The sequence below is a fragment of the Trichechus manatus genome, unplaced genomic scaffold (genome assembly GCF_000243295.1).
Source record: "Trichechus manatus latirostris isolate Lorelei unplaced genomic scaffold, TriManLat1.0 scaffold00204, whole genome shotgun sequence".
Classification (NCBI taxonomy): domain Eukaryota; kingdom Metazoa; phylum Chordata; class Mammalia; order Sirenia; family Trichechidae; genus Trichechus; species Trichechus manatus.
The window spans coordinates 1,204,698-1,227,292 of NW_004444140.1; the positions used below are offsets into that span (position 1 = coordinate 1,204,698).

The following is a 22,595-nucleotide window of genomic DNA, read 5'->3' on the forward strand; positions in this document are numbered from 1 at the left end:
AGACCCTTACTGATTAGGGACTCCTGATGGTTGCAGTAACAGAAACCAGTGTTAGGATCTTGGGTTACAATGAAGAGAAACTCAGGCTACCTCAAGGAAAACAGAGCAACTGCAAGGATATCCACCGACCAGAAGTGGAAAAAAACCTAGAAAGCTAGCAGGAAGAAAGGCAGCTTCAGGGTACAGATACTTGTTTGTTTTGGTGTCTCTCTTTCACATAACCATCCTCATGTGACATCTATCTACACAAGCCTTCTCCATTTTTCTAAGGACTGGACAATTCTGCATTCTCATCAAAATTCTGGAAGAAAGGGAAGCTAGATTAAGGGAAACAGAACAACCAGAATGGAAATAATGAGAACACTGATATTGTGAAAAAGATGTAACCAGTGTCACTGAACAATATAGAAATTGTTAAATGAGAACCTAATTTCCTGTGTGAATTTTCACCTAAAACACAATAAAATATTTTTAAATAAATAAAAATAATTACAAAACTATAGAGGAGTTACTAGGCCATCAAGAAGCCATCCACTAAGAAATAAATAGAGTCCAACTAGAAGTCATTCAAGTTGAAGAGAAAATGGAATTTGAAGGAGTCCCAGAGCAGCTTCATACAGCTAAGCCAAAGAAAAGGCAGCATGTAAGGGAAGGAGAAGTAAGAGGCATTAGTGTGAACACACACAAATCTCAAAGGAGCATGCTGCAGTCCTGGAGAAGGCCACTAATCTGGCAGCATTATTGAGAGAATCAGTCTTTATCATGTTCCTGTGCTTCACTAATTCCATCTAATGCCAAGATTATTCTTCATTTTAGCTTTATCTGTGTCTGTAACTAGATCACATAACCCAACAACTGGGGAATATGATAGAGTTTACAGAATATTTGTACCCATATTTTTTTCTTTGTGTGAACATTAGGAGAAATACACAAATTAAAAAAAAAAAAAGTCTGGAAGAAGCCAGTCTGATTTACTTATATAATTCTCAACAAACTTATTGGCTGGCAAGCCCTTTACACTAGACTACTTCATGGGTCATCAGCCAGCCTTATGATTGACACCCTTATGACTGGTATCATCCTAATCCATTGTATCAATTATGTCAGAAGACAGAAAACAGTTATCTGAATGGCAAAAGTTTAGTATAAAGAATTATTAACCACAACAGAGGATTCATTTCTCAGGGTAAAGAGAACTCTAGAGATTATAGGAATAGTGGATATGGGAGCAGCCACTATCTCTAGGGCTGAGCAGAGGACCCAAGGAAGGAGCATATTTGGAAGAGATTCCTTCCCAAGACTGGGATTCAGGCTATAGACCACAGTTTGCTGAGGTGTAGCCGTCCAGGGCTGGAAAGCCAGAGGTGTCAACAAAACTAGCCAGAAAGCCACTCACTGGGGCTCTGCTGAGACTTGTTGGAAAATCACCCCAGGGGGTGCTGCTGAAACTCACTGGGAAGTTGCTCGCTGAGGCACCAACCACGACTTGCCGAGAAGATAGCAGGGCACCAGTGAACTTACGGAAGCACCCCCTTTCTCCCATGAGGGTGACACTGAAATTTGCTGGGGGATGAGCACCACTGGGAGTCCTGTATGCCACTGGACCCTACACACTGCGGAAACAAGAAGAAAAAGGAAAACACACCAGAACCACTAAGAGGTTCCTTTCTCCTGCAGTGTCACTTCTGCATTTTCTGACAAAGCTTAACATCGTACCAGTTGACAAAGGAGAAATGTTCATAAGGTCCAGCTTCAGTATCACAAAGCAGAGTGATGAAGGATGGATTTGGAAGAAATTGCTAACTGGCACACCCACCAATCAGTGCCCTCTCTGCACAAGGCTCAGCGTGGCTCAATTTCTCAGCGCAGGTGTTGGAGATGGAGCACTTTAACCAGGAGAAGGTGTTCAATGAACCAATACCTGGACTGGCTGGATGAGTCCAGCATTTAAGAAATTTCCTCTAGCCTCCTTTGCCATGAGACCAGAACAGGATGGTGCCCAGTTACCATTACTGAACATTTTGATCAAACTTTCTATGGAAGAGTCCTGATCAAAAAGGGGAAAACGCATAACAAAATTTCAAAGTATCAGCCTCCAGACTTCCTGGAGCCATGAAGGTTCAACAAACCCCTGTAAACTACTGCCCTGAGATCATCTTTAAACCTTAAACCAAAAATATCCCCTGAAGTCTTCTTAAAATCAAACAATAGTTTAGCTTAACTACTAAAAAATGTGTCTTGAGCATTATGTTCTTGTAAGAACTATCTATATGGGATCAAATTGATAACAGCAACTTGAAAGATTAGATAGGAACTTAAGGGGGCAGTGAATTTATGTTAACAGAGGAGGAACAACTCAGAAAAGGGTGTGAATGGTTGCACAAATTGAAGAATGTAATCAATGTCGCTAAATGGTACATGTAGAAACTTGAATTGGTGTGTTTTGCTGTGTATATTCACAACAAAATAAATAAAATTTTAAAAAGAAAAAAATTTCTTCTGCAGGTACTATTGAATATTCAGGACACTGGTGACCTCACAATTTCTAAGAGGGAAGAGAGGGCAAGAGTACTTCTCTTGAAGATGCATTTGCTCAGCAAGCATCCAAGTTTTTGTTTTTATTTGGGATGGTTACAGAGCAGAGCTGGTAGAATTTATTTGTGGAGAATGACTAAATCCACTGACCCAAAACATGAAGAAATACAGCCTCAAAACTGTACATATAAGAACTGACAAAGGGAAACCAGTCAAAGATTGGTGGACTTCAGTTAGGTACTTCGCAGGTTAAGCCGGAGAATTTCCTTGCCAATAAGTCTCCCTCCCCGACCCCACCCACACATCCCTTGTGACAAAACCTCACAGCTTGTATGCTACAGGAAAAGCTTTACACATCAGCTGTCTAAGTTGAACAAGTATAACTCATTTTTGCAATAGGCTGAAAAAACACCCGTCCTCTCACAGGAAAACATTTTACCTGTGTAGGGCATCATGGATCGTGATTAATAGACTTATCAACGCTGAGATGGAATAATGAATTTTAAGTCAGCTATGATGCTAACATTTTTCAGTTGACTGTATGCATGCTGTCATGTTTCCTACAACAAATGTTGACAATAATGACCCTAAAATGAATTAAATGTCATTGCAGCAGTATTTGCAAAGTGCTGTGGGATTTCATAGACTGGAATGATGAGGAATTTCAAAATTAGACTACATATCAGAAGTATTTCCCTTCCCATAAAATCAGTCCACTTAAGAGGTCCTGTAATTGGGTTAATCATTCAAGGTTGATGAATTCAGCATTAAGATGGCAGAATCAAGTTAGAACCAAACCCAGTTTAATAGTGTTTCTTAATCACAGTTGCATATTGGAATCACTTGAAACTTTTATAGAACACATTGTCTAGGTAGAAAGGGACGGGGGTGGGGAGAGTCATTGTTTAGGGGGCCCTGAATTTGTTAACAGTGCTGTAATAATTTGGAAAATAGTAGTAATGGCTGCACATCATGACAAATAAATTATGTATGTAAAACTGAATTGGCATGTTTTGTTATATATATTTTTGCCACAAAATATGCAGTCTGAAAATATACCAATATCTGGGCCTTACCCCTTAGTGCTCAAATAAAAAACTTATTTATAATGGAAATTTTTTGGGAAGGGATTTAATTAATCCTTCACACCTCCTCCCCACCCACTTCATCTTTTAAGTCAAAAACATTAGCCACTGCCTTTGGGAGACTCTGAAGAATTTAAATTTCTGGCTTACGCTTATCATTCCCAAATACTGTATACCTAACCACAGCTGTTAAAAAAAAAAAGTAAACAGCAGAAAGGTACCAGAGCAGTTTAGAGGAGTTCCTTTGAAACAGCATGCACATTTTGAGGTATTTTTATTTTTCTAGAGAATTTGTAGGTTTAATCAGATTTCCTAAAAAGGGGCTCATAAGATTAAGAATCATTAATCTTTAGATAATGTTAGAGTAACTGTGGAACTAAACCAGACTAACAGAATCTAAACTGGGCAGTATTAAAATAGACATTTTATATTAAAATTTTAAGATTGATACACTAGAATTTAACTGCAAATCTGACATTAGAAAACAGATGCAAAGATGCCTATACATGGAAAACTGAGATCATTTTAGTTGAGAACAAAAATCATATGGAGGCTGCTAGTTATATTAAATTCTAACAAAATCTTTTCAAAAGCAAACTTTAACATTAAAAATAGGAAATCAAATGTAGTTTGTCTTTTCAACTATCTGAAATAAATTCTTTCCACATTTCATCTAAAATACACTATTAACATTCCAAGTAGAACTATATTCAAGAGTAGCACCATAGTTTAGGTACACTAAAAATTCAATGTAAGATAAATCTATTGGCTTTCTTTACTAAAGCGTTTTTTTCTGCTTTGACATTGAGAAAAAAATAATTTCTAGGTATCTAGTGTTAATTCACTTGATGTTCAATTCAAATGGAAAAATGACCAAATCTTCTACTCTTAAAAAAAAAGCATAGCATTTTTATACAAAGGAATCCCTCCATTTAACAAGATTTTTCTGAAATAGAGATAAATATGCTAAGCCCATGTGTGAACTCTTCCAGGTGTCCAAGAGTTTGCTATGCCATATAACTTTAGCAATGTGGCCTGTCAGCACTCATTGGATGACCAATATAACTAGTGGGATAAAACAAATGTCAATATGGTATGCCAGAAAGATCACTAGATTGACTTGTCAGCTGCACTTTTATTCCTGGCACTGACTAAACATAACCACTTCGGGGCTCTATTTTCTGTCTAAAAAGAATGAATTAGGTGAGTTACTCTTACAGAAGTTCCTTCAAGTCCAAATTTTAACTGAGTCTAAAGTGATTCAAGGGAAAAATACCTAAATAAGCACCTCTGATGTGAAACAAATCACGCAAAACATCACCCTAGTGTAACACCAACAAAGGGAACTCCTATTACTAAGCACTCTCATAAGGATTACTGTCACATATGTCCAGTTCCGGTCTACATATTTAACTGTCATCTGGGCGCTGAGATACCCTGCTATACAAAGTGCTACTTTACTATCATTTCATCACTTTCCACAAGAAAATACTAAAAAAAAAAAACATTAAGAAACGGGGGAAAAACCAACACCCAGGATTTAATCCAGCATTTATTCCACACTCATGATGGTTCTCTGTAATCAGAATACAAGTCATAAGAACAATCTTATCAAGTAATTTGCTGATAGTCTTAAATAATGCAGCATAGCATTACTCTTTAATATCTCTGTTCAAGTTTAAAAACTCAAACAGCAGTCTTCATTATCAATAAAAAAAGTTTTGAATTTAAAAAAAGGACATTATCAAGCTGTTTCATAATTTAAGTATTTTCCATTTATAAAAATGCTTTGGAAGCTTGAGGCTTGAATCTGTTTTCTCTACTCATCTGTCCCACCCTCTCCCAATTTCATGTTAGTATAGGGTTGCTGCAAGAATGCTAGGCTTTAGACATTAATTTTTTCTTTAATATAGTATTTTAAAATCTGAGAGTTCAAGAAACAAAGATTACATGTCATGTATCTTTTCAAATAAAAAAGGAAAACTAAGTGAATAAATTTTAGGCTTACTAAGTGTCCCTTTGAGGTAGAATGCTAAAAGGACTTTTGATCAAACCACAGCCTAATTTAAACCTCTGCATCAGAAACTAACTTCTCAAATTCTCTCTAAAGGTAATGGTGGAGAATATAAGTGTAACATAGTAACAAGAGCCTTCCAAGATAATATACAGTGGACAAAAATGTTAATCCTACAAATGCTGCCTTCATGTACATTGAATGCACACAGATAATTCTCCTATAATACACATCCAAGAATCATTCTCAAAGTCTTTAGCATTCTATTATGAAAAGCACAGCCATGCTAACTTCAGTTCACAAACCATAATCCCACACCTACAAAACAAAAATAGAATTAGTGGCAGTTTATTGCCTTATACAAATTTAACCAACATGGCAACCATGCCAAAGGAATTAGAACATCTGCAGGACGTATGTACAGACTGTACATTTCAAAAAATAAAAAAAAAAAAAAAACATTAAGAATGCAAGAACAATCTGTGCATCATGTGTCAAACTCAACAATTGGGTGAAAACATCAATGCAATAAATGGGATTACAAAGGCACTTCCCTACAGAAAAGAGGAAATGAAAATGTAGCCTAAAGGGAGCTTGAAGAGTGTGTAACTACTGCACAATCTCAATTCACGGGGAAAAAAAAAAAAGAAAAAGAAAAAAAAAGCAAATTTAATTGAACATTTATAGGATTCAATGTGATCCACTTTTACAAAAAATTTTCACACAGTCTCATCTTTGTTTTTATGTTGTTTTTCTTGGCTCTCTCGTTCTATACTTTGGCTCCTTCGACGATCATGTTTGTCTGACTGGTCCTTACTATCACTGTGATCTCGTTTGTGGGAACGTTCTTTGCTTCTGCTACGCTTTCTAGACTTTTCTTTGCTGGGGCTATGTTCTCGTTTTTTTGACTTTTCAATACTGTCAGTTCTTCCTTGACTGCCACTTCTACTTCGTTTATTTGATTTCTCTTTACTTTCATTTTTATGTTTACTTGACTTCTCTTTGCTCCTGCTTCTACTTCGCTTTCCTGCATTTCTACTTCTACTCCTACTTCTATGTTTCCTCTCTCTGCTTCTACTTCTACTGTGTTTTTTCTCTTTCTTGGAATCTTTTTTGTCATCTCTATGCCACCTATCATCTTTGTCGTCTTTATGTTTCTTCTCTTCTACCTCACCTCTACTTCTTCGTTCCTTGGACCGTTCTCTTGATCGCTCTCTCTCCTTTTCTCGGTCATTACCTTTCTCTTTATCATAGTCACGATCTCGTCTTCTACCTCTCTCGTTTTCTTTTTCTCTTTCTCGATCCCTGTCCCTTCTATCCCCTTTCCTATCACGACTTCGACTGCGACTTCTGTGCCTTTCCCTACTCCTGCTATGCCTGCGTTCTAACCCCCGATCAATACTTCTGGATCTTCGCCTTTCTTTTTCCCTTTCTTTGGCTTCACGTTCCAGTCGCTGGCGTTCTTTCTCTCTTTCTAATTCTCTGTCGAAACTAGAAGACCCGTGGCCCTCCCGATGATGGCTTCTACTTCTTGATCTTCTTGGGGACCTCCGTGGACTCAGTGATCTCCTTGGAGACCTAAAAAAGAAAATGTCAATGAATAACATGTATCATAAAAATTTAACTTTCATCAGTGTTATTTATTTAGATCACCAGTTTACATACATATCAAGAATAACTAAAGCAAAAAAATCTGCTTATTCTCATTATAGATACATAATTTTGTTGGAAATGCACTGAAAGGTAGAAAATAACCTTCGCAGGGGAAAAATGACAAACTAATAAAATGAACAGTAAAAACAGAATTCCCTATTAATTTACCAGAACCATTAACTTTGTATAAAGCATATTTAAAAAACAAGCACAACTGAGTGTTACATTACCTCGAACGTCTGCGTTCAACATGTCTGTCAATTTCCTCAGCACCTTCCTTCCCATCTTTCTTGATTTTTCTAGGTCGAGTTTTAATCTGTTGATCAATATTCTTCTGAACTGGAACTGGAATTCTTGGAAACAAGGTAGAAAACCACTCCAGTTTTGTGAGAAAAGACCGTAGCATTTCTCCAATGGTCATTACACAGCCTCCACCAGCCTTCACATCTAGGTCCTACAGAAACACAAAAGATACCCTAGCCGTCAAAAATGATATTTCAAAGGTATACGTGAATACTACAAAAATATTATACCATCTTTGGAATCTCAAATATAAAAATATTGTAACAGAAAAATTTCAATTTGTGTACCTTTCTAATCTGGTAATGAATGGTACAGAGGAATATTTGGGCTTAGTGTGTGCATGCAGGTGAGAACAAACCCTGCAGCCCGTGGGCATAAAGGGAACTGATGTCACTCAGTTAAGAAGACTAGGAAAAAGCCCCTTACATTACCAAACTATGTGGAACAACTGACGTAAATTTACATTCCACATACCTATTAAGTATATATTCTTTATTTCTGTGGACGTTTGCACACATCATACCTAGCACTGTAACCTAGCTACACATGGAACTACTTCAGACAATTCTTGTCTAAAAGTAATCTTTTAACAGCTCTAATATAAAATGAAACCCTAATAAAACTGGAAGCAATAGCAAACCAACTGCCATGAAGCAGTGAGGTTTCTAATTTAGAGTTATGTAGAAAATAAATAAATGAACAAATAATTGGAAACGCATAATCCATGATGACCATTGTCTCTGAAAAGGGTCATTACCGCATGAAGGCCTTCTTGCTATGCCCTCTCACAGCTCAGGACATGTTAGTCAGCTATTGTCAGTCCCAAACCTATAGTGCAAGCACACAAGGAAAGTGAGATTTGTTATCTAAACAGGAAAACAAGAGCTATAGGTAAAACTGCTTGCACTCACACACATTTAAGTGTTCAGATATACAGTATTTCCAAATATAATCGCTGCAGATATCTAAGGAAGAAAACAATAAGTTAGCTTAAATAGAGGACCTCAGGTTTGTAAACACAATAAAAAACAGATTAAATAGAAGCATTCAGAAACAAACCTAATATACCAACACTTACGAAAAAGAACATGCTTTTTAAAAGACAGAAGGAAGAAGAGCTTTGGTCCGAAAATCTCATCGAAAGAGAAAAATAAACTTTAAATGATTGTTGATTATCATCTAACACAAACACTTTTTGCTTCTTCTGTTATTAAACTCAGTAAACATGCCAAAAAATGCAGAGAAAAATTAAAATTCTCCATGTCTGCATGAGTAAGATGTTTGTTTAGGTGAGTACTTAATATCAAACGCATGATAGAAAGATTTCCATTAGAACTCCTATTAAATTCAACAAATTCTTTGGATGAATTTTTAAAAATATGACTACTGATGCAACATAAAGTCTGCTTTATGAATCTTTAAATATAAAGTAGTAGTGGGGGTAGATATATGGACAAAATACAGTTCATTACTCATTAAATACTTTTTGAGATCTTGGACTTCACTATGTATGCAACTACGTATATAATTTAAATCTGACACAGTAAAGTTTTCCAAAACCAAAAACCAAATCCACTGCCATCGAATCAATTCTGAGTCATAGCGATCCTACAAGACAGAGAAGAACTGCCCTACAGGGCTTCCAAGGAGCGGCTGGTGGATTCGAACTGCCAACCTTTGGTTAGCAGCCAAAGTAGCTTTCTATTCCGAACATATGTAGCAAGCTCAACCTTGTTAAGTTTGAACAGCACATTAAATTTAGGATTTTAAAAAATCTAAATTACTAATTTAAAGAGAAAATTTCCTTTTAGCTTTATAAATATGTATAGCGTACTAGCAGTCAGAAAACTAGAATTAAAACACCATTTATTTGTTTTCTCACGTCGAACAAGTCATCTAAGCTCTCAGTCTATTTTAAGTCCCACCCAGCTCTTCAATTCTGTGCTTCTATACAAGTGGGAATACTGATATATTGAAGAAGTTAGAGGGTAAAGAACTGAAAAGTTCCAGAAGAAAAAAGCTATAATTAGTACTCTACGTGCATGTCTTTTATTGCCTCGATCTTGAGCAGGGCCCACCTTACAAAGTCACTATCAACTGTAACAAGTCAGGATCATTACAATACAAAGAACCTAATTAGGAAGAGAAATTTTTCAATAGTTACCAAAACACACTTAAGAAGTTTAAAAATAAGAAAATAAACCATTAGAATTTAACCTAAGATATGTAAAATCTACCAAGTCTTAGTAAAAAGACATTTATTCCAAAAATATTTGTCTGAAATAAATTTAACTATGTACATAAAATTCTAAAAGACATTAAACTTTCAATAAATAAAAGCTATTAAAAACATGAAAGTAATCAGAAGAAAACGAATTATTACCCTTGCTGACATACCTCTTCATCATCAAGGAAAGATTCAAACCAGTCCCATAGATCTGTAGGGGGCTGTGTGTACCTAGAATTAGAAAAGACTATTAAGCGTACATGTTTTAAAACGAAATGTTGACTGGAAATGTACATAAATGCATGCTCACCTTATATACATAAATCCAAGGGCTCTAATATATGGCGAGTCTGTGTGTGTTATGAGACCCATCACTTGCTTACGAGTTAACTTCAGAGTAAATAATTTGTATAGTAGGCAAAAAGCTGTAGAAACAATTCCTCCTGTTCCGACACCTCGAACCTTTAGGGGAAACAGAGTTAAGTAATAAAACAGTTAAGAGATAGTTAATACCAACTGATTAATCCTGTTAGGTATATGATAACAAACCATAATCCTGTAACCCAGAACTAAGAGAATAAGGCATAAAAATTAACACTTTCTAATCCCATTATCTGGATACGTGAGTTTATAGATTTTTTAAATTCCAAGATTTGCCAACTAACTGCCATTTCAGAGTGTAATTGACAACAGATAGACATTCAGTTTTCAAAATATAAAATTAGTTGTCAGACACTTAAAAACTGAAAAATGCACGTACTTCTACTTACCCCTCCGCACATCCCTGTCTGGCCTGCTGTTTTCCTGCTTCCTTTCTCCCATGGTTCAACATGAGTGACCTGAAAATAGAAAAGATGACCACAACAAACATTCATACTTTGATTTTTTTTTAAGCCTGATTTAAGTAAATCCAAATCCATAATAGAGCAGCTCTTCCAAAAGTTTGGAAGTTGGGTATTTTGGCATTACATATATAGTTCTGTTTATTCACGTTATGTAAACCACCACTGAAAAACTGCTTAGAAAAACTCTTTAAAGAGCACCAATAAAGCTACTATGATTTAACAAAACCTCAACATAGCTTTACAGAGCAGAAATTCCATTAAAGCAGCTTTGTAGAGAGCTTGATACTTATACACATGGGAGCAAGGAAATTTTTGGTAGGCCAGGAGTTAAATTTACTTCTTAGTAAGAATATGAGAATATAAGAGACAAAGAAATAGCAGAATGGGTTACTAACTCCATACATTTAAATGTATAGATATTACTGTAATATGTTTTAAAGACCAAACTATGGAACCCTGAAACAAACATAAAACTGAAACAATCTTTTGTTACTATTCAACCTAGTATTCACGTTACTACAGTCAAAAACTATTTGAGGTAGCTATTTACTATATGTACATGTTACCTACTCAGGTCCCCTATTTCTCAAGCAAGCAAACCTAAACAACATCTTCAAACTGCTATTAAAGTATATCTAGTCTCATATACCTGTGGAAAAATGCTTGACCATATTTCAATTTTGTATCTTTTTATGAGTTGCTTAAAAATAAAAATTCTCATTTTGAAATGGACTTAAGGCTCCAACTTAAAGCAAAAAATATTCGAAAAATCTTTAAAATACCTTCAATAGTTCAATTTCATGATGATTAAAAAATATCTACATTATAACAAAAATGACTTGAAGAAAGCATGCTAAAACAGTACAAAACTATTTCTGATGCAAAATTATGGGTAACTTTTTATGTGTACATTTTTTCATGATGATCAGTTAATGTTCACTCCTGACTGAAGATGAAATTACAAAGGCCACACCTACAAAGATCAATCTTGTTATTTTAGTCAATGTGTAATTCATTTTCAGTCTAATTATGTGAACCAATGCAAAATTTTCCCAGACTATAAACTGTGAATAAGAGTGAATAGTCATTATACTAAGTATAATCAATGATGATACAGTATCATCTTTGCTAAGGTGGGCACCCTATAAAAATGACACACTTTATCTAAAAATAGCAAAGAGCGAGAATATTAGCTCTAAAACAGATATAACCTACAAAGGTCTTTTGGAAAGATAAGACCTATTTTTATTTCTAAACTTAAAAACAAAAGTAAACAAACAAAAAACCCTGTTCTTTTTGTGCGTGTATTTCTAAAACTGTCTTTCCACCTACCCATGGTTACATTTTATAGTTTTCAGTGGCTTTAGACAGAAGAGCATGCATTTAAAATCTAGGCACTATATTCTTTTGCTCAGCAGACTCATGCATTGCTTTACTGTTTCATTTTCTTTCCCCAGTTTGCTGTATAAAAAATATTTCAATTCCTTGAATTAGGCTATCCAAAGTAAGGGGTGAATGCAATACAAACTTAGATTACAATTAAAAGCCCACGTATTTCAATGGTTATTTGTTCTGGACGTCTTGATAACAAAACCTAGGTCTTCAGTTTTATAAGTCAACTTAAGAAATAATTTTTGGTAGAAAATCTTTAGTTTTAAAACAATATTCAAACCTTGAAATCCAGCTTTTCCTCTCTTGCATTAACATTTCTGTTTTACAACAGTGTCTGCTGCAAAAGGAGCAGGAACCTAATTTTCAACTACTTAAAGTTTACTGCTTAAATGAACCTAAGAGTTAAATATTATTCACCATACTGTATCCATGCTGAAAAAGGTCTTACCTTTTAAAAGCTTAAAAAAAAAAAAAAAAAAGCTCAGAGTATTACAATTAGACCTACAATGGGCTCTTTTAAGAAGATACCAAATTTATTTCAGTGTACAGGCAGTCTCCTGGGTTACAATGTCGGTATATAGTTAACCAACCCCCATAAAGCCTATTGTATTAAAAATTTGAGGTACGTACAATGGTTCCCAATAACCAACAGGTGCTACTTTGTGACACAAATCATTATTATTACTGTATTATTATATTAAAGATGTTTTAGTGTATCTGGAAGTATTTCTCTAATGTTTTTTATGCATAGAAAGGTACACTACATACTAAGACATTTGACTGATGTTAGATGCGAACCATACCTAAGTATTCCAACTTATGTACGAATTCGACTTAAAGACAGGCTAGGAAAGTTAACTAATTTGTAATCCCGGGATTGCCTGTACTTTATAAGCCCAAAGTTAAACTGTATTCATCAAGATATGATTTCTATAAAAAGATTCTATAATATCTCAATATTCTTCAATAAGTTAGTCACTTTATTGAGAAAAAGGTGGACAAAACAACCTGAAAGCAAATAAAAAGAATTTCTTTTGCTAACACCTCTACCAATATGACCAGATCACAAAAAATAAGTGGTCTGTCTCAAGTGTTTTAAGAGTCAATACAGACAAAGCAAACTGTATTATATTAGATGCTCTAGCTAAAATATTTAAAGACGTTAAGGCTATTATTAGTATTGAAGTATAAATTAACTTTACGAGGCCTGGAAGATATTTTTAAAACTACATAATTTTCAGGGAAGTGGAGAAAGTCTACCTAGTTGGTGAGAAAAAGACCCAAACCAATGGCCAAAAAAGAAAAAAAGTCTAATTAGCTATTCATTTAACCAGGGAAATGCATTTATGGCGATTGAGCATGATTAATAGTGCATACCTCTACCTGCGACCCTGGGCTGCTCCGAGCCTCGCTGCAAGACTGAGTCAATCCTGCTAACGAAACAAGAACTGAGACAAGAGTGCAGTGAGGAGGCGCCAGGTGAGCTCCCCAGCACAGCCAAGCCAGCACCGACCCTGCCGCAGAAGCCCAGGGCCCAGATAATTCTAAATAAAATAAGCCCAATGCACGGGTGGCTGAGACCTCTTACTCCTAACTTCCTGCTGGGAAAATTTCCAGGCCTTCTGTACACCACTTGCACTGGCACCTCTCCACCCTCAACCCTCCCATCCCATCCAAGACACGCACTGACCATTTCCCTGTCTGGATCGGATAGTGAGTACCAACAACACGAGGCCAACACTGAAGTCACCACACGCCCTGGCCCAGGGTGAGCGGGAGAAGCACCAACAAGTTGGCGCTGAGTAGATCCACGTCAAAAGGAATCATTATAAAGCTGTAAACTGGAGAGGCTTGTGTTACTCTTTTTTTTTCTCTGCCCTACCCGTCTTGCCCGACTCCCCCTTAGGGGTAGGCAGAAGGTTGGGGGAGAACATCAATCAATAGTGGCGGGCTCTCCCGGCCCTAAAAGGCTGAAAAAAGGAAGCGGGAGGGCGGCCCCAGGACGACCCCTCCCTAACAGGACTGCAGGCCGCGGCTTCCCATCAGCTCGACCTTCCCCCACCCACAAATCCTCCTCAGATCTCGGGGGGTCGCCTCCGCCCGCTTCCTCCATCCTCCCCTTGTCCGAACTCACCCCCAGCCAAGGGCCTAGACGCTTCATACCTTAAAGTAGATCTCGTCCACCACCTCGTGGTAGGTCTTGAGCTCATAGAGCTGTACTTTGAAGTAAGGCGACGACAGGATGTTGGTCAGGATCATGGGGTTGAGGTTCATGGTCTTCTCGTTGCCCCACAGCGGCAGCACATTGCCCTGCTTGCCCGAGACGGCCGGCTTGGTGGCGCCGCCACCGCCGCACTGTTGCTGTTGCTGAGCCGCGGCTGCGGCCGCCTGGTGCTGCGGCTGCGAGTTGCCTGTCAGCGCGGGGCTGTTGTTAGCCATGTTGCGGCGGAAGGAGGGAAAGAGAAGGGAGGGGGGAGGGGGCCAAGCTCGATCTCGCTCTTCGGGACAACGGTCTGAGACCCTACTCCATGGAACGCCGTCGGGAGAGGGGGCCGCCAGGCTGTGCCCCAGTCGGGTTAGGGAAGCAACGGGAACGCCGGCAAATGGACCCCAGGCCGCGAGCAGACGCCGAGATGCAGGCCGCGAGAACTCCCGGCAGAAGGCGAGCCGGCGATCAGAGAGCGCGATCTCTTCCGCCAACTGCCCCTGGGAACAACATGGCGGGCCCGACGGATATGACGCCACACGCCCCAGAGTTCCAAGCTGAGCCGACGGCCAATCAGAGACGTCCGGGTGGGCTGGAAATTCCTCTTCCTAGTGATTGCGCCTTTGCGCGTTCTCCACACTGAGCAGTTGATGCGGTTGTCTCCCGGTCTGACCTCTCAGGGGACGGGTAGTAGAACCAATTCGTCTGTTTTGTGTTTGGACTGGGGACCTTGTTTCTCTTTCCAAGAACCAGGCAGGAAAGGGTTTGCCTGGCCGCTGTGTGCTTGCGAATTCATGACTCTGCTCCTGGGAATATCCGAGAAAGTCATCTGGGCTCACTGTTTTAAGATTTTCTGGAAGGTTTGGTGGTCAGGGACCTACTCCTCCATATAATTTTGGAGTGAGAGCTTCCAATCCTCCACCAGACTCTAATGTCCGGCCGGCGGACTTATTATTTGAGCTTCAGTTTATTCACCTGTAAATCGGGATAACATCTTCTTGGGCTGTTGTGAGCATTAAAAGAGCTACTATACCTGTAGTGCCTAGTAGAATGCTCCTTTCACACTTCTCTTTCACACTACTCAAGTTCCTTCAGTTTTACAGATGAATTCTGAGCGGTCAACTTGGGCGAGGCACTGTGAATGGGTGGGGGAAGGGCGGAAAGGTGTAAAAATGAGAATCAGTCTCAGCTCTCAAGAGCTTCTGATAACTTAGAGATGGTTCGTGTTGTGTTTGAAAGGCTGCAGAGGGCATTGCGGTTTCTACAGGTGGAATCAGACTAGGTAGTTTATCCGCAGAGAACAGCCTGAGCGTATCTAGAAGCAGGGAAGATCAGGTTTTATTAGAGGGTAAATAGTTCACTTGACAGGACCCAGCAAATATGCTTATGAGAGAGTGATGGCTGGATAGAAATTTGGGCCATTGTGAACTGCCTGAAATACCAAAATGAGACGTTAGGAGGTTGATGACATTTAAACCCAAGGGTTACATAATTACGTCCAAGAACCCAAAGTCTATTTTAACGATGCTAATATTACAATACTTTTTGGCTCCAATCCTTTCTTCACACAGTATTGCCCGAGTCATCTTCCAAAAGTGCATCACTCCCCTACTCAAAAACCTTGGATGGCTCACTCAGTAACATATTAATGGCCAAAATTTAATGACCTTTTTCATTCTTCATCGTGTTTGATTTTGCCTTATGGCACTTTTTATCATTTACCCTCTCCTAGAAACTTGGGTTAGGAAGTTTGAAGTAGAGGTCTTAATTTCAGTGGCACGTACATAGAGGAGGGGAATAGGATAAGACAGAAACCTTGGGGAAAAAATCCACACCTGGATAAAGAAGAACCCACAGGAGAAAGGAGAAGCAGAGAAGTAGGAGGTAAACCAGGAGAGAGTAGGAGGTAACAGAATACAAGGAAATACGGATATTTAGTAAATGAATAAATTGCATGATTGATTAATGTTTAAAGCTGTACAGTACCTGAGTGATCATCCTGTCTAGTTCCTTCACTTTATGTTGGAGGAGAACTAAAGCTTTGGGAGAAGTGATTTTCACCTCTTCCCTAGTAAGTCTTGTTTTTCTATACATTTATCCCAAGCTACTTCCCAAGTACAGCTGATGACCGCAACCTCTCTTTAATGAAGTACCAAGTTAAAAGTACATTAAAAAAAAAAAAGATCATAGATCTTCTTTTTGGTGTAATTTTTTTCCCTTAATAATAATAGCTTAAGTTTATTGAGTTCACCCAGTGACATTCTAATTGCTAAATTCTATGATTTTTTTTATTATTATTCGTTAGCAAATATGTTCTTTTAGTGTAGCCTTAAACATTCATTTACCCCCTAGACTCTGGGTGAGGAGCTCAGTAGAAAGGTTGAAGTTGAATAAGTCTTAGTGGCATCAAACTAAGGGAGCCAGGTATTACGATAAAGTGCTAAACATGTTCAATGAATCCCTACAACAACCTGAAAACATTACTATTATCCCCATTTTTAAAGCTTTATTCAGGTGTAATTGAAGAATACTGCACTGCACCTATATAAAGCCGTAAAGTTGGATCAGTTTTGACATATGCGTATATCCATTAAACCACCACATTCAAGGTAACATTCATTTTCATCACCTCCAAATTTTTCTCGTGCCCTTTTGTAATCCAGCCACTTTCTGTCGATATCAATATAGTTAGCATTTTCTCAAATTTTGTGTAAATGGAATTATACGGTATGTTCTCTTTTTTGCCTGGTTTCTTTGACTCAGCGTAATTTTGAGATTCATCCTTGTTGCATATATCAACAGGTTTATTATTCTTATTATTTCTAAATAGTATTTCATTATATTACCACAATTTATCCAATCATCTGTTGATGAGCATTTGAGTCGTTACTAGTTTTGGGCTATTACAAAGATGCTATGAACATTTGTGTATGTAGTCTTTGTCACTTGTGTATGTCACATTGTAGTCTTCATATGGACATGTGTTTTCATTTCTCTTGAGGTAAATATCTAGAAGTGGAATTACTGGGTCTTTTGACAGGTGCATGTTTAACTTTTTAAGAAACAGCTAAACTGTTTTCCAAAATGGTTGTACCATTTTATATTCCAGTTGCTCCATATCCTTACCAACAGTTGATAATAAGTTTTTAAAAATTTTAGCCATTCTAATCAGAGTGTAGTGATATCTCATTGTGGCTTTAGGTTACGTTTTCCTAATGACTATTGATGTTGAACATCTTTTCAGGTGCTTATTGAGTTTTTGTGTATCTTCTATTGTGAAGTAACTTAAAATCTTTTGCCCATGTTCTTATTAGGTTGTTTGTCTTATTGAGTTAGAAGAGTTCTTTACGTGCTCTGGATACAAGTTCTTTGTGTTGCAAGTGTTTTCACAGTCTGTGACTTGCCTTTTAATTTTCTTAGCGGTGTCTTCCAAACAGCAAAAGTTTTACTTTGATAAAGTTCAATTTATCTTTTTTTTTGTTTTGTTTATGGTTTTTGCTTTTGTGTCACAATGATAGTCTATGTTTTCTTCTAAAAGTTTTATAGTTTGGTATTTTACATATAGATCTATATCCTTTTTAAGTAAATGTTTACCTATGGTGTGAGGTAAGGTTGATGTTCATTTCTATCCACACAGATGTTCAGGTGATCCAGCACGTTTAAAAGACTTTTTTTTCCCCTTATTGAATTGCATTAGCATCTTTGTCAAAAACTGAGTGACCCACTGTCTGTGGGTCTATTTTTGGACTCTACTCTGTTTCATTGATCTTTATCTTTCCACCAATACCAAACTATCTTGATTGCTGTAGCTTTATAGTAAGATTTGAAATCAGGTTGGGTAAATCCTCCAACTTCATTCTTCCTTTTAAAAATTGCTTTGGTTACTATAAGTCCTCTGCATTTCTGTCAGTTTTTACCAAAAAAAAAAAAACCAGCCTGTCAGGTTGGCATCTAGTAGGTGCTGAATGGAGCCCTGGTGGTGCCGTGGTTAGGAGCTTGGCTGCTAACCAAAAGGCTGGCGATTCAAATCCACCACCTTCTCCTTGGAATCCCTATGGGGCAGTTCTGCTCTGCTCATAGGGTCGCTATGAGTTGGAATTGACTCAACGACAGTGGGTTTGGTTTTTTGGTCTTAGGTGCTGAATAAACTTGTATCATTCTTGAATAAATGAATAAAGAATGAAAAGAATTGCCATGTGTTGAGGATAACTACTAAAAGAAGAGAAATTAAATGTTTTAAAATCATAACCAAGGACGCAGGGATAGCTTTGTCCAGCACCCTTAATTGTTTTTCAGAACATCCACGAATCTAGAGTAACATAAGAATTGACTATCAAGTACCCAAGAACTAAAAATCTGATGCAGTTGATAGGTTTGTCAACCAAGGGGAAAAAAAAAAAATATATATATATATATATCTCATACTGGTTGTAATAATGACAAAAGCAAACAAAAACAAGGTCTGTTGAAAAAACAGAAGTATTAAAAATAATCAAAACTTAAACATAAGGTTTATTCCGCGCAGTTATTCTATATGCATATAGGGCGACCATTTTGATTCCAGAAAAAGTAAATAGCTCAAAGAAGCTAGGTAAGCTAGGTACAATGAGGCTTATAAACAGAAGAGAAGGGAGAAATACAGAAGATCAACCATTCGCTAATCTTAACATGATTGATTGAACCCTGCCCTTTTCCCTTTACTGAAATCAACTGATATCAGGTCACAAGATGGTCTGTGGCCCTCCACCCGGCCGTATCTTGAAATTCAAATTCAGTAAGCCAGGTCTGGGTGTTGAACAGGAAAGAAAGAGTTTGCAACTTTGGTCAAGAATTTCTTTAAAGTGAATATTTGCTTTTGTGAGTAAAAACAAAACAAAACAAAAACCCCAAAACGAAAGTAAGATAGCTACTGTCAATGCCTCTTTTTGACAGGAGTAAACAACAATACAGTGTCATAAATGCTAAAATACTGGTATGTGCAGAGAAGTATGGGAACACAGTGGAGGGTTAACTAATCTATATTCAGGAAGATCAGGAAGGGCTTCCTGAATCAGGTGAGGTATAAATTGAGATTTAAGAATTATTAGAAGTTAACTAGGCAAATAAAGGAGAAAGGGTATCCCAGGCAGGGCTAACTTATGCAAAGGCTCTGTGGCTTGAAAGAACAGATGATGTGTTTGGGAAAAGTTCTGTCACTATTATAGTACTTAACTGTTTTCAGGGAGTTAAAAACAGTACAACCATACAAATGCATACTGGCTGAATACCAGCCCTGACTACTGTAATCTGTTTGTCATCTTCTATCACAAGGGGGAGGGTCTATGTCTTTTAGCTAAGCATTCCCAGCACTAGATACAGCTACTGACATATAAAAAACCAAACCTGCTGCCGTCAAGTCAGCTGCAAAAGGACAAATACTGTATGATCTCACTTATGTGAAATAAGCAAATCTATAGAAACCAAAGATTATTAGTGATTGGCGGGGGAGGAGGAAGGAGGAGTTTTTGCTTAGGAAGCAATGAGTTCATGTTAATGATGGTGGAATGATTTGGTAAAGGATGGTGATAATGGTTGCACGACATGAAGAATGTAATCAATATCATTGAATTATACATGTAGAAATTGTTGAATTGGCAAATGTTTTGTTGTATATATTTTCACCACAATAATCCTTTTTAATGGGGACGTTAGTATTACCTACCTCACAGGGTTTTGTGAGTGTCTAATTGCTTGATATGTGAAAGTGCTTAGAATAGCACCTAAGCACACAGTGTGGTATAAGCACATAGTGTGGTATATACTGTTGTCTAAATAACATTTAACATTTTTATAATATTCCAAATTCATCTTGAAAACATTATTGTGGCTTTGTTTCTAATTCTCTAACAGTTAACTTTGATTCCCATCAGGTATCTAAATTCTGATACATTGTTTTACCAGAGACATTTTTGTATGGCTGCCAACCATGTAGTGTGGCCAGGGTTACAGATGGGAGTGATCTGCTCAGCAGATGGGTCATCAGTTTGTTGATACCAGATTCCTGTTAATCTGTTAACAAGAAATAAGGAATATTTGAGGGTTGTATCTCAAACCTTTTAAAATCATGCAAGGGGGAATAAGTGTCACGGTCTTTTACAAAATGGTTCTTTATGCTAGTGTCAGAGAGTCCTGGGCTGTCTGGGTGACTGTCGCACCAAGGCCCAGATGACATTCGGTAATTGATTTTAAACCTCTTTTTTTCTTTTGCTCATTGCTCTTGCTGCAAGATAAAGCCATGGATTGTACAGTCCTGACCAATCCCTTCTCTATTTGGCCTTTGCACACACCCATTGCTCCTTTCTAAGTGAAACTGTCCCATTCACAGTGCTGTTGACTGGGCAACCTAATGTGGCCATAATTTATACCAAGTAACCCTGGCTGTCTGGAGACAGCCACTTGGACCGGAAGTGGCACTGATCCACTGAAAATAGATAACCTGGGGCTTTCAGATTCTCCTAGAAATTTGAACGTGGAACACAGAATCAAGCAATTAGTAGTGGGCACTAAAGCGAAAACAATGGAATGAGATAAAAAGGGGGCCACATAGATTCCTGTCACACACAGGTTCTAAGGAATCAATAACAATGAGCAGGAGCTATGAGGTGGAGAAAAGATAACCAATAGTATCAGAGATTAAGTTCTCAAATCATTGTATGATGAAAATGCAGCATAATCAATCAAGAAAATCCATTGACCTCAGTCAGGTTGGTTTTAGGACAACACACATGTAGAAGTTGAAGATCTGGAAAGTGAATCTCTTAAATATTGGTTGTCTGTTCCCACTTTCATCCTTCCACAGTAGACCTCCCACTTTACAAAATAAAGGTATAAACCCACCCATGCAATTCCTATAATGGTGCGTTGTCCTAGAGTATAAAAACCTCAGGGTATTAAAGTGCTATTTCTAAATAATTGTGTTGACATTGGTGTTCAGAAAGTGAATGACTAATGACTGGGTAAAAGTGGTTTCCAATATACTGCTTTCAACAAAAAAGGAGGAGAGCCTAGTCAAGTTTTCCATTGATACTTGTTGACATAAAGTCAATTCCAACTCATAGCAACCCTATAGGACAGAGTAGAACTGCCCTATAGGGTTTCCAAGGCTGTAATCTTTATGGAAGCAGAGTGCCGCATCTTTCTCCCATGGAGTGGCTGGTGCATTCGAACTGCAGACCTTTTGGTTAACAGCCGAATGCTTAAACCACTGTGCCACCAGGGCTCGTTTACATTAGTATAGGTGAAATAAATCCTGCAATTTTGCAAATCGACTCGACGGCACCTAACAACAACATAGCTCATTAGTGTTGTGTTGATAGATCATTAAAAATAAATTTTGGTGAAAGCTCACCAAGTCATTTTGGCACATAACTTGGAAGTTGTTCAAAGAATCAAGTGACACTGCTATAACAAAACTTCCAGTTCCATTTACTCATTTACATATATAAAAATGAAAAATAGGTACAGTATTAATGCTAAGATATGTCTTGTTTTAGAAATGAGTAATATTTATAAGGAGTCCCAGGGTAGCACAACTAGTTAAGCCCTTACCTAGTAACCAAAAGGTTGGTGGTTTGGGTCTACCCAGAGGTGACTCAGAAGAAAGTCCTGGTGATCTACTTCCAAAAATTTGGCCATTGAAAACCCTATGGAGCACAGTTCTACTCTGAAGAACATGGGGGTATCATGAGTTGGAATTGACTGCACGGCAAATGGAAAAAAAAAATTCACAAACAGCTATATGAATTATTAAACAGACATCATTAAAAAGATATTTCTGATAAAATACTACTTTTTGAGTTTCATAATTATCAATATTTCTAACTTTTTATTGTAGTTTAAGTGAAAGTTTACTTTTCAAGTTCGTCTCTTATACAAAAATTTATACATACATTGTTACGTGACCCTAATTGCTCTCCTCCTTTCTACCCCTGATTTCCCATGTTCATTCAGCCGGCTCCTAACCCTCTCTGTGTTCTCATCTCCGGACAGAAGCTGCCCGTTTAGTCTCCTGTATCTACTTGAGCTAAGAAGCACACTCTTCATGAGTATCACTTTATGTCCCACAATCCAGTCGAATCTTTGTCTGAAGAGTTGACCTTGGAAATTGTTTTATTTCTGGGCTGATAGAGAATCCAGGGGCCATGCTTTCTGGGGTGTCTCCAGTCTCAGACCATTATAAGTCTGGTCTTTTAACTAGAATTTGAGTTCTGCACCCCACCTTTCTCCTGCTCCATCAGGGACTCTCTGTTGTGTTCCCTGTCAGGGCTGTCATTGGTGGTAGCTGGGCACCATCTAG

The 22,595-nt window shown here is 37.7% G+C and overlaps 2 protein-coding genes across 6 annotated transcripts in view; one reads left to right on the forward strand and one right to left on the reverse strand.

Moving 5' to 3' along the window:
- Nucleotides 1-2,444: 2,444 nt before the first annotated feature.
- On the reverse strand, nt 2,445-14,768 carry PRPF38B (pre-mRNA processing factor 38B). 5 transcript variants are annotated; one of them, XM_023742198.1, is made up of 7 exons: nt 14,218-14,768; nt 13,432-13,484; nt 10,588-10,656; nt 10,128-10,279; nt 9,988-10,048; nt 7,518-7,741; nt 2,446-7,212 (listed from the first exon to the last, which is right to left on the reverse strand). In XM_023742198.1, the coding sequence occupies exons 3-7, from the start codon at nt 10,597-10,599 to the stop codon at nt 6,354-6,356; spliced, it is 1,308 nt and encodes a 435-aa protein (XP_023597966.1). In that variant the 5' UTR covers nt 10,600-10,656; nt 13,432-13,484; nt 14,218-14,768; the 3' UTR covers nt 2,446-6,353. The 5 variants fall into 5 exon arrangements, with proteins under 5 accessions (XP_004388106.1, XP_023597966.1, XP_023597968.1 ...); XM_023742200.1 differs by having other exon boundaries at nt 10,578-10,656; XM_004388049.2 differs by lacking the exon at nt 13,432-13,484 and having other exon boundaries at nt 2,445-7,212.
- HENMT1 (HEN methyltransferase 1) overlaps nt 14,760-22,595 on the forward strand; it is a 71,615-nt gene continuing 63,779 nt past the window's right edge. Inside the window, exons 1-2 of the mRNA XM_023742201.1 lie at nt 14,760-14,947; nt 16,765-16,869. The gene's annotated coding sequence lies outside the window, so the exon portion shown is untranslated. The remainder of the gene's footprint in view (nt 14,948-16,764; nt 16,870-22,595) is intronic.

Bases quoted from the DNA above. Each gene is read 5' to 3' on its own strand.
- PRPF38B (XM_004388049.2), bottom strand. From the start codon at position 14,493: ATGGCTAACAACAGCCCCGCGCTGACAGGCAACTCGCAGCCGCAGCAC. The intron at 10,657-14,217 runs GTATGAAGCGTC...TTCTATTTTCAG, and splicing joins TGGACGAGATCTACTTTAAG to GTCACTCATGTTGAACCATG. The intron at 7,742-9,987 runs GTATGTCAGCAA...GTGTTTCTGTAG, and splicing joins CTTTCCTTGATGATGAAGAG to GACCTAGATGTGAAGGCTGG.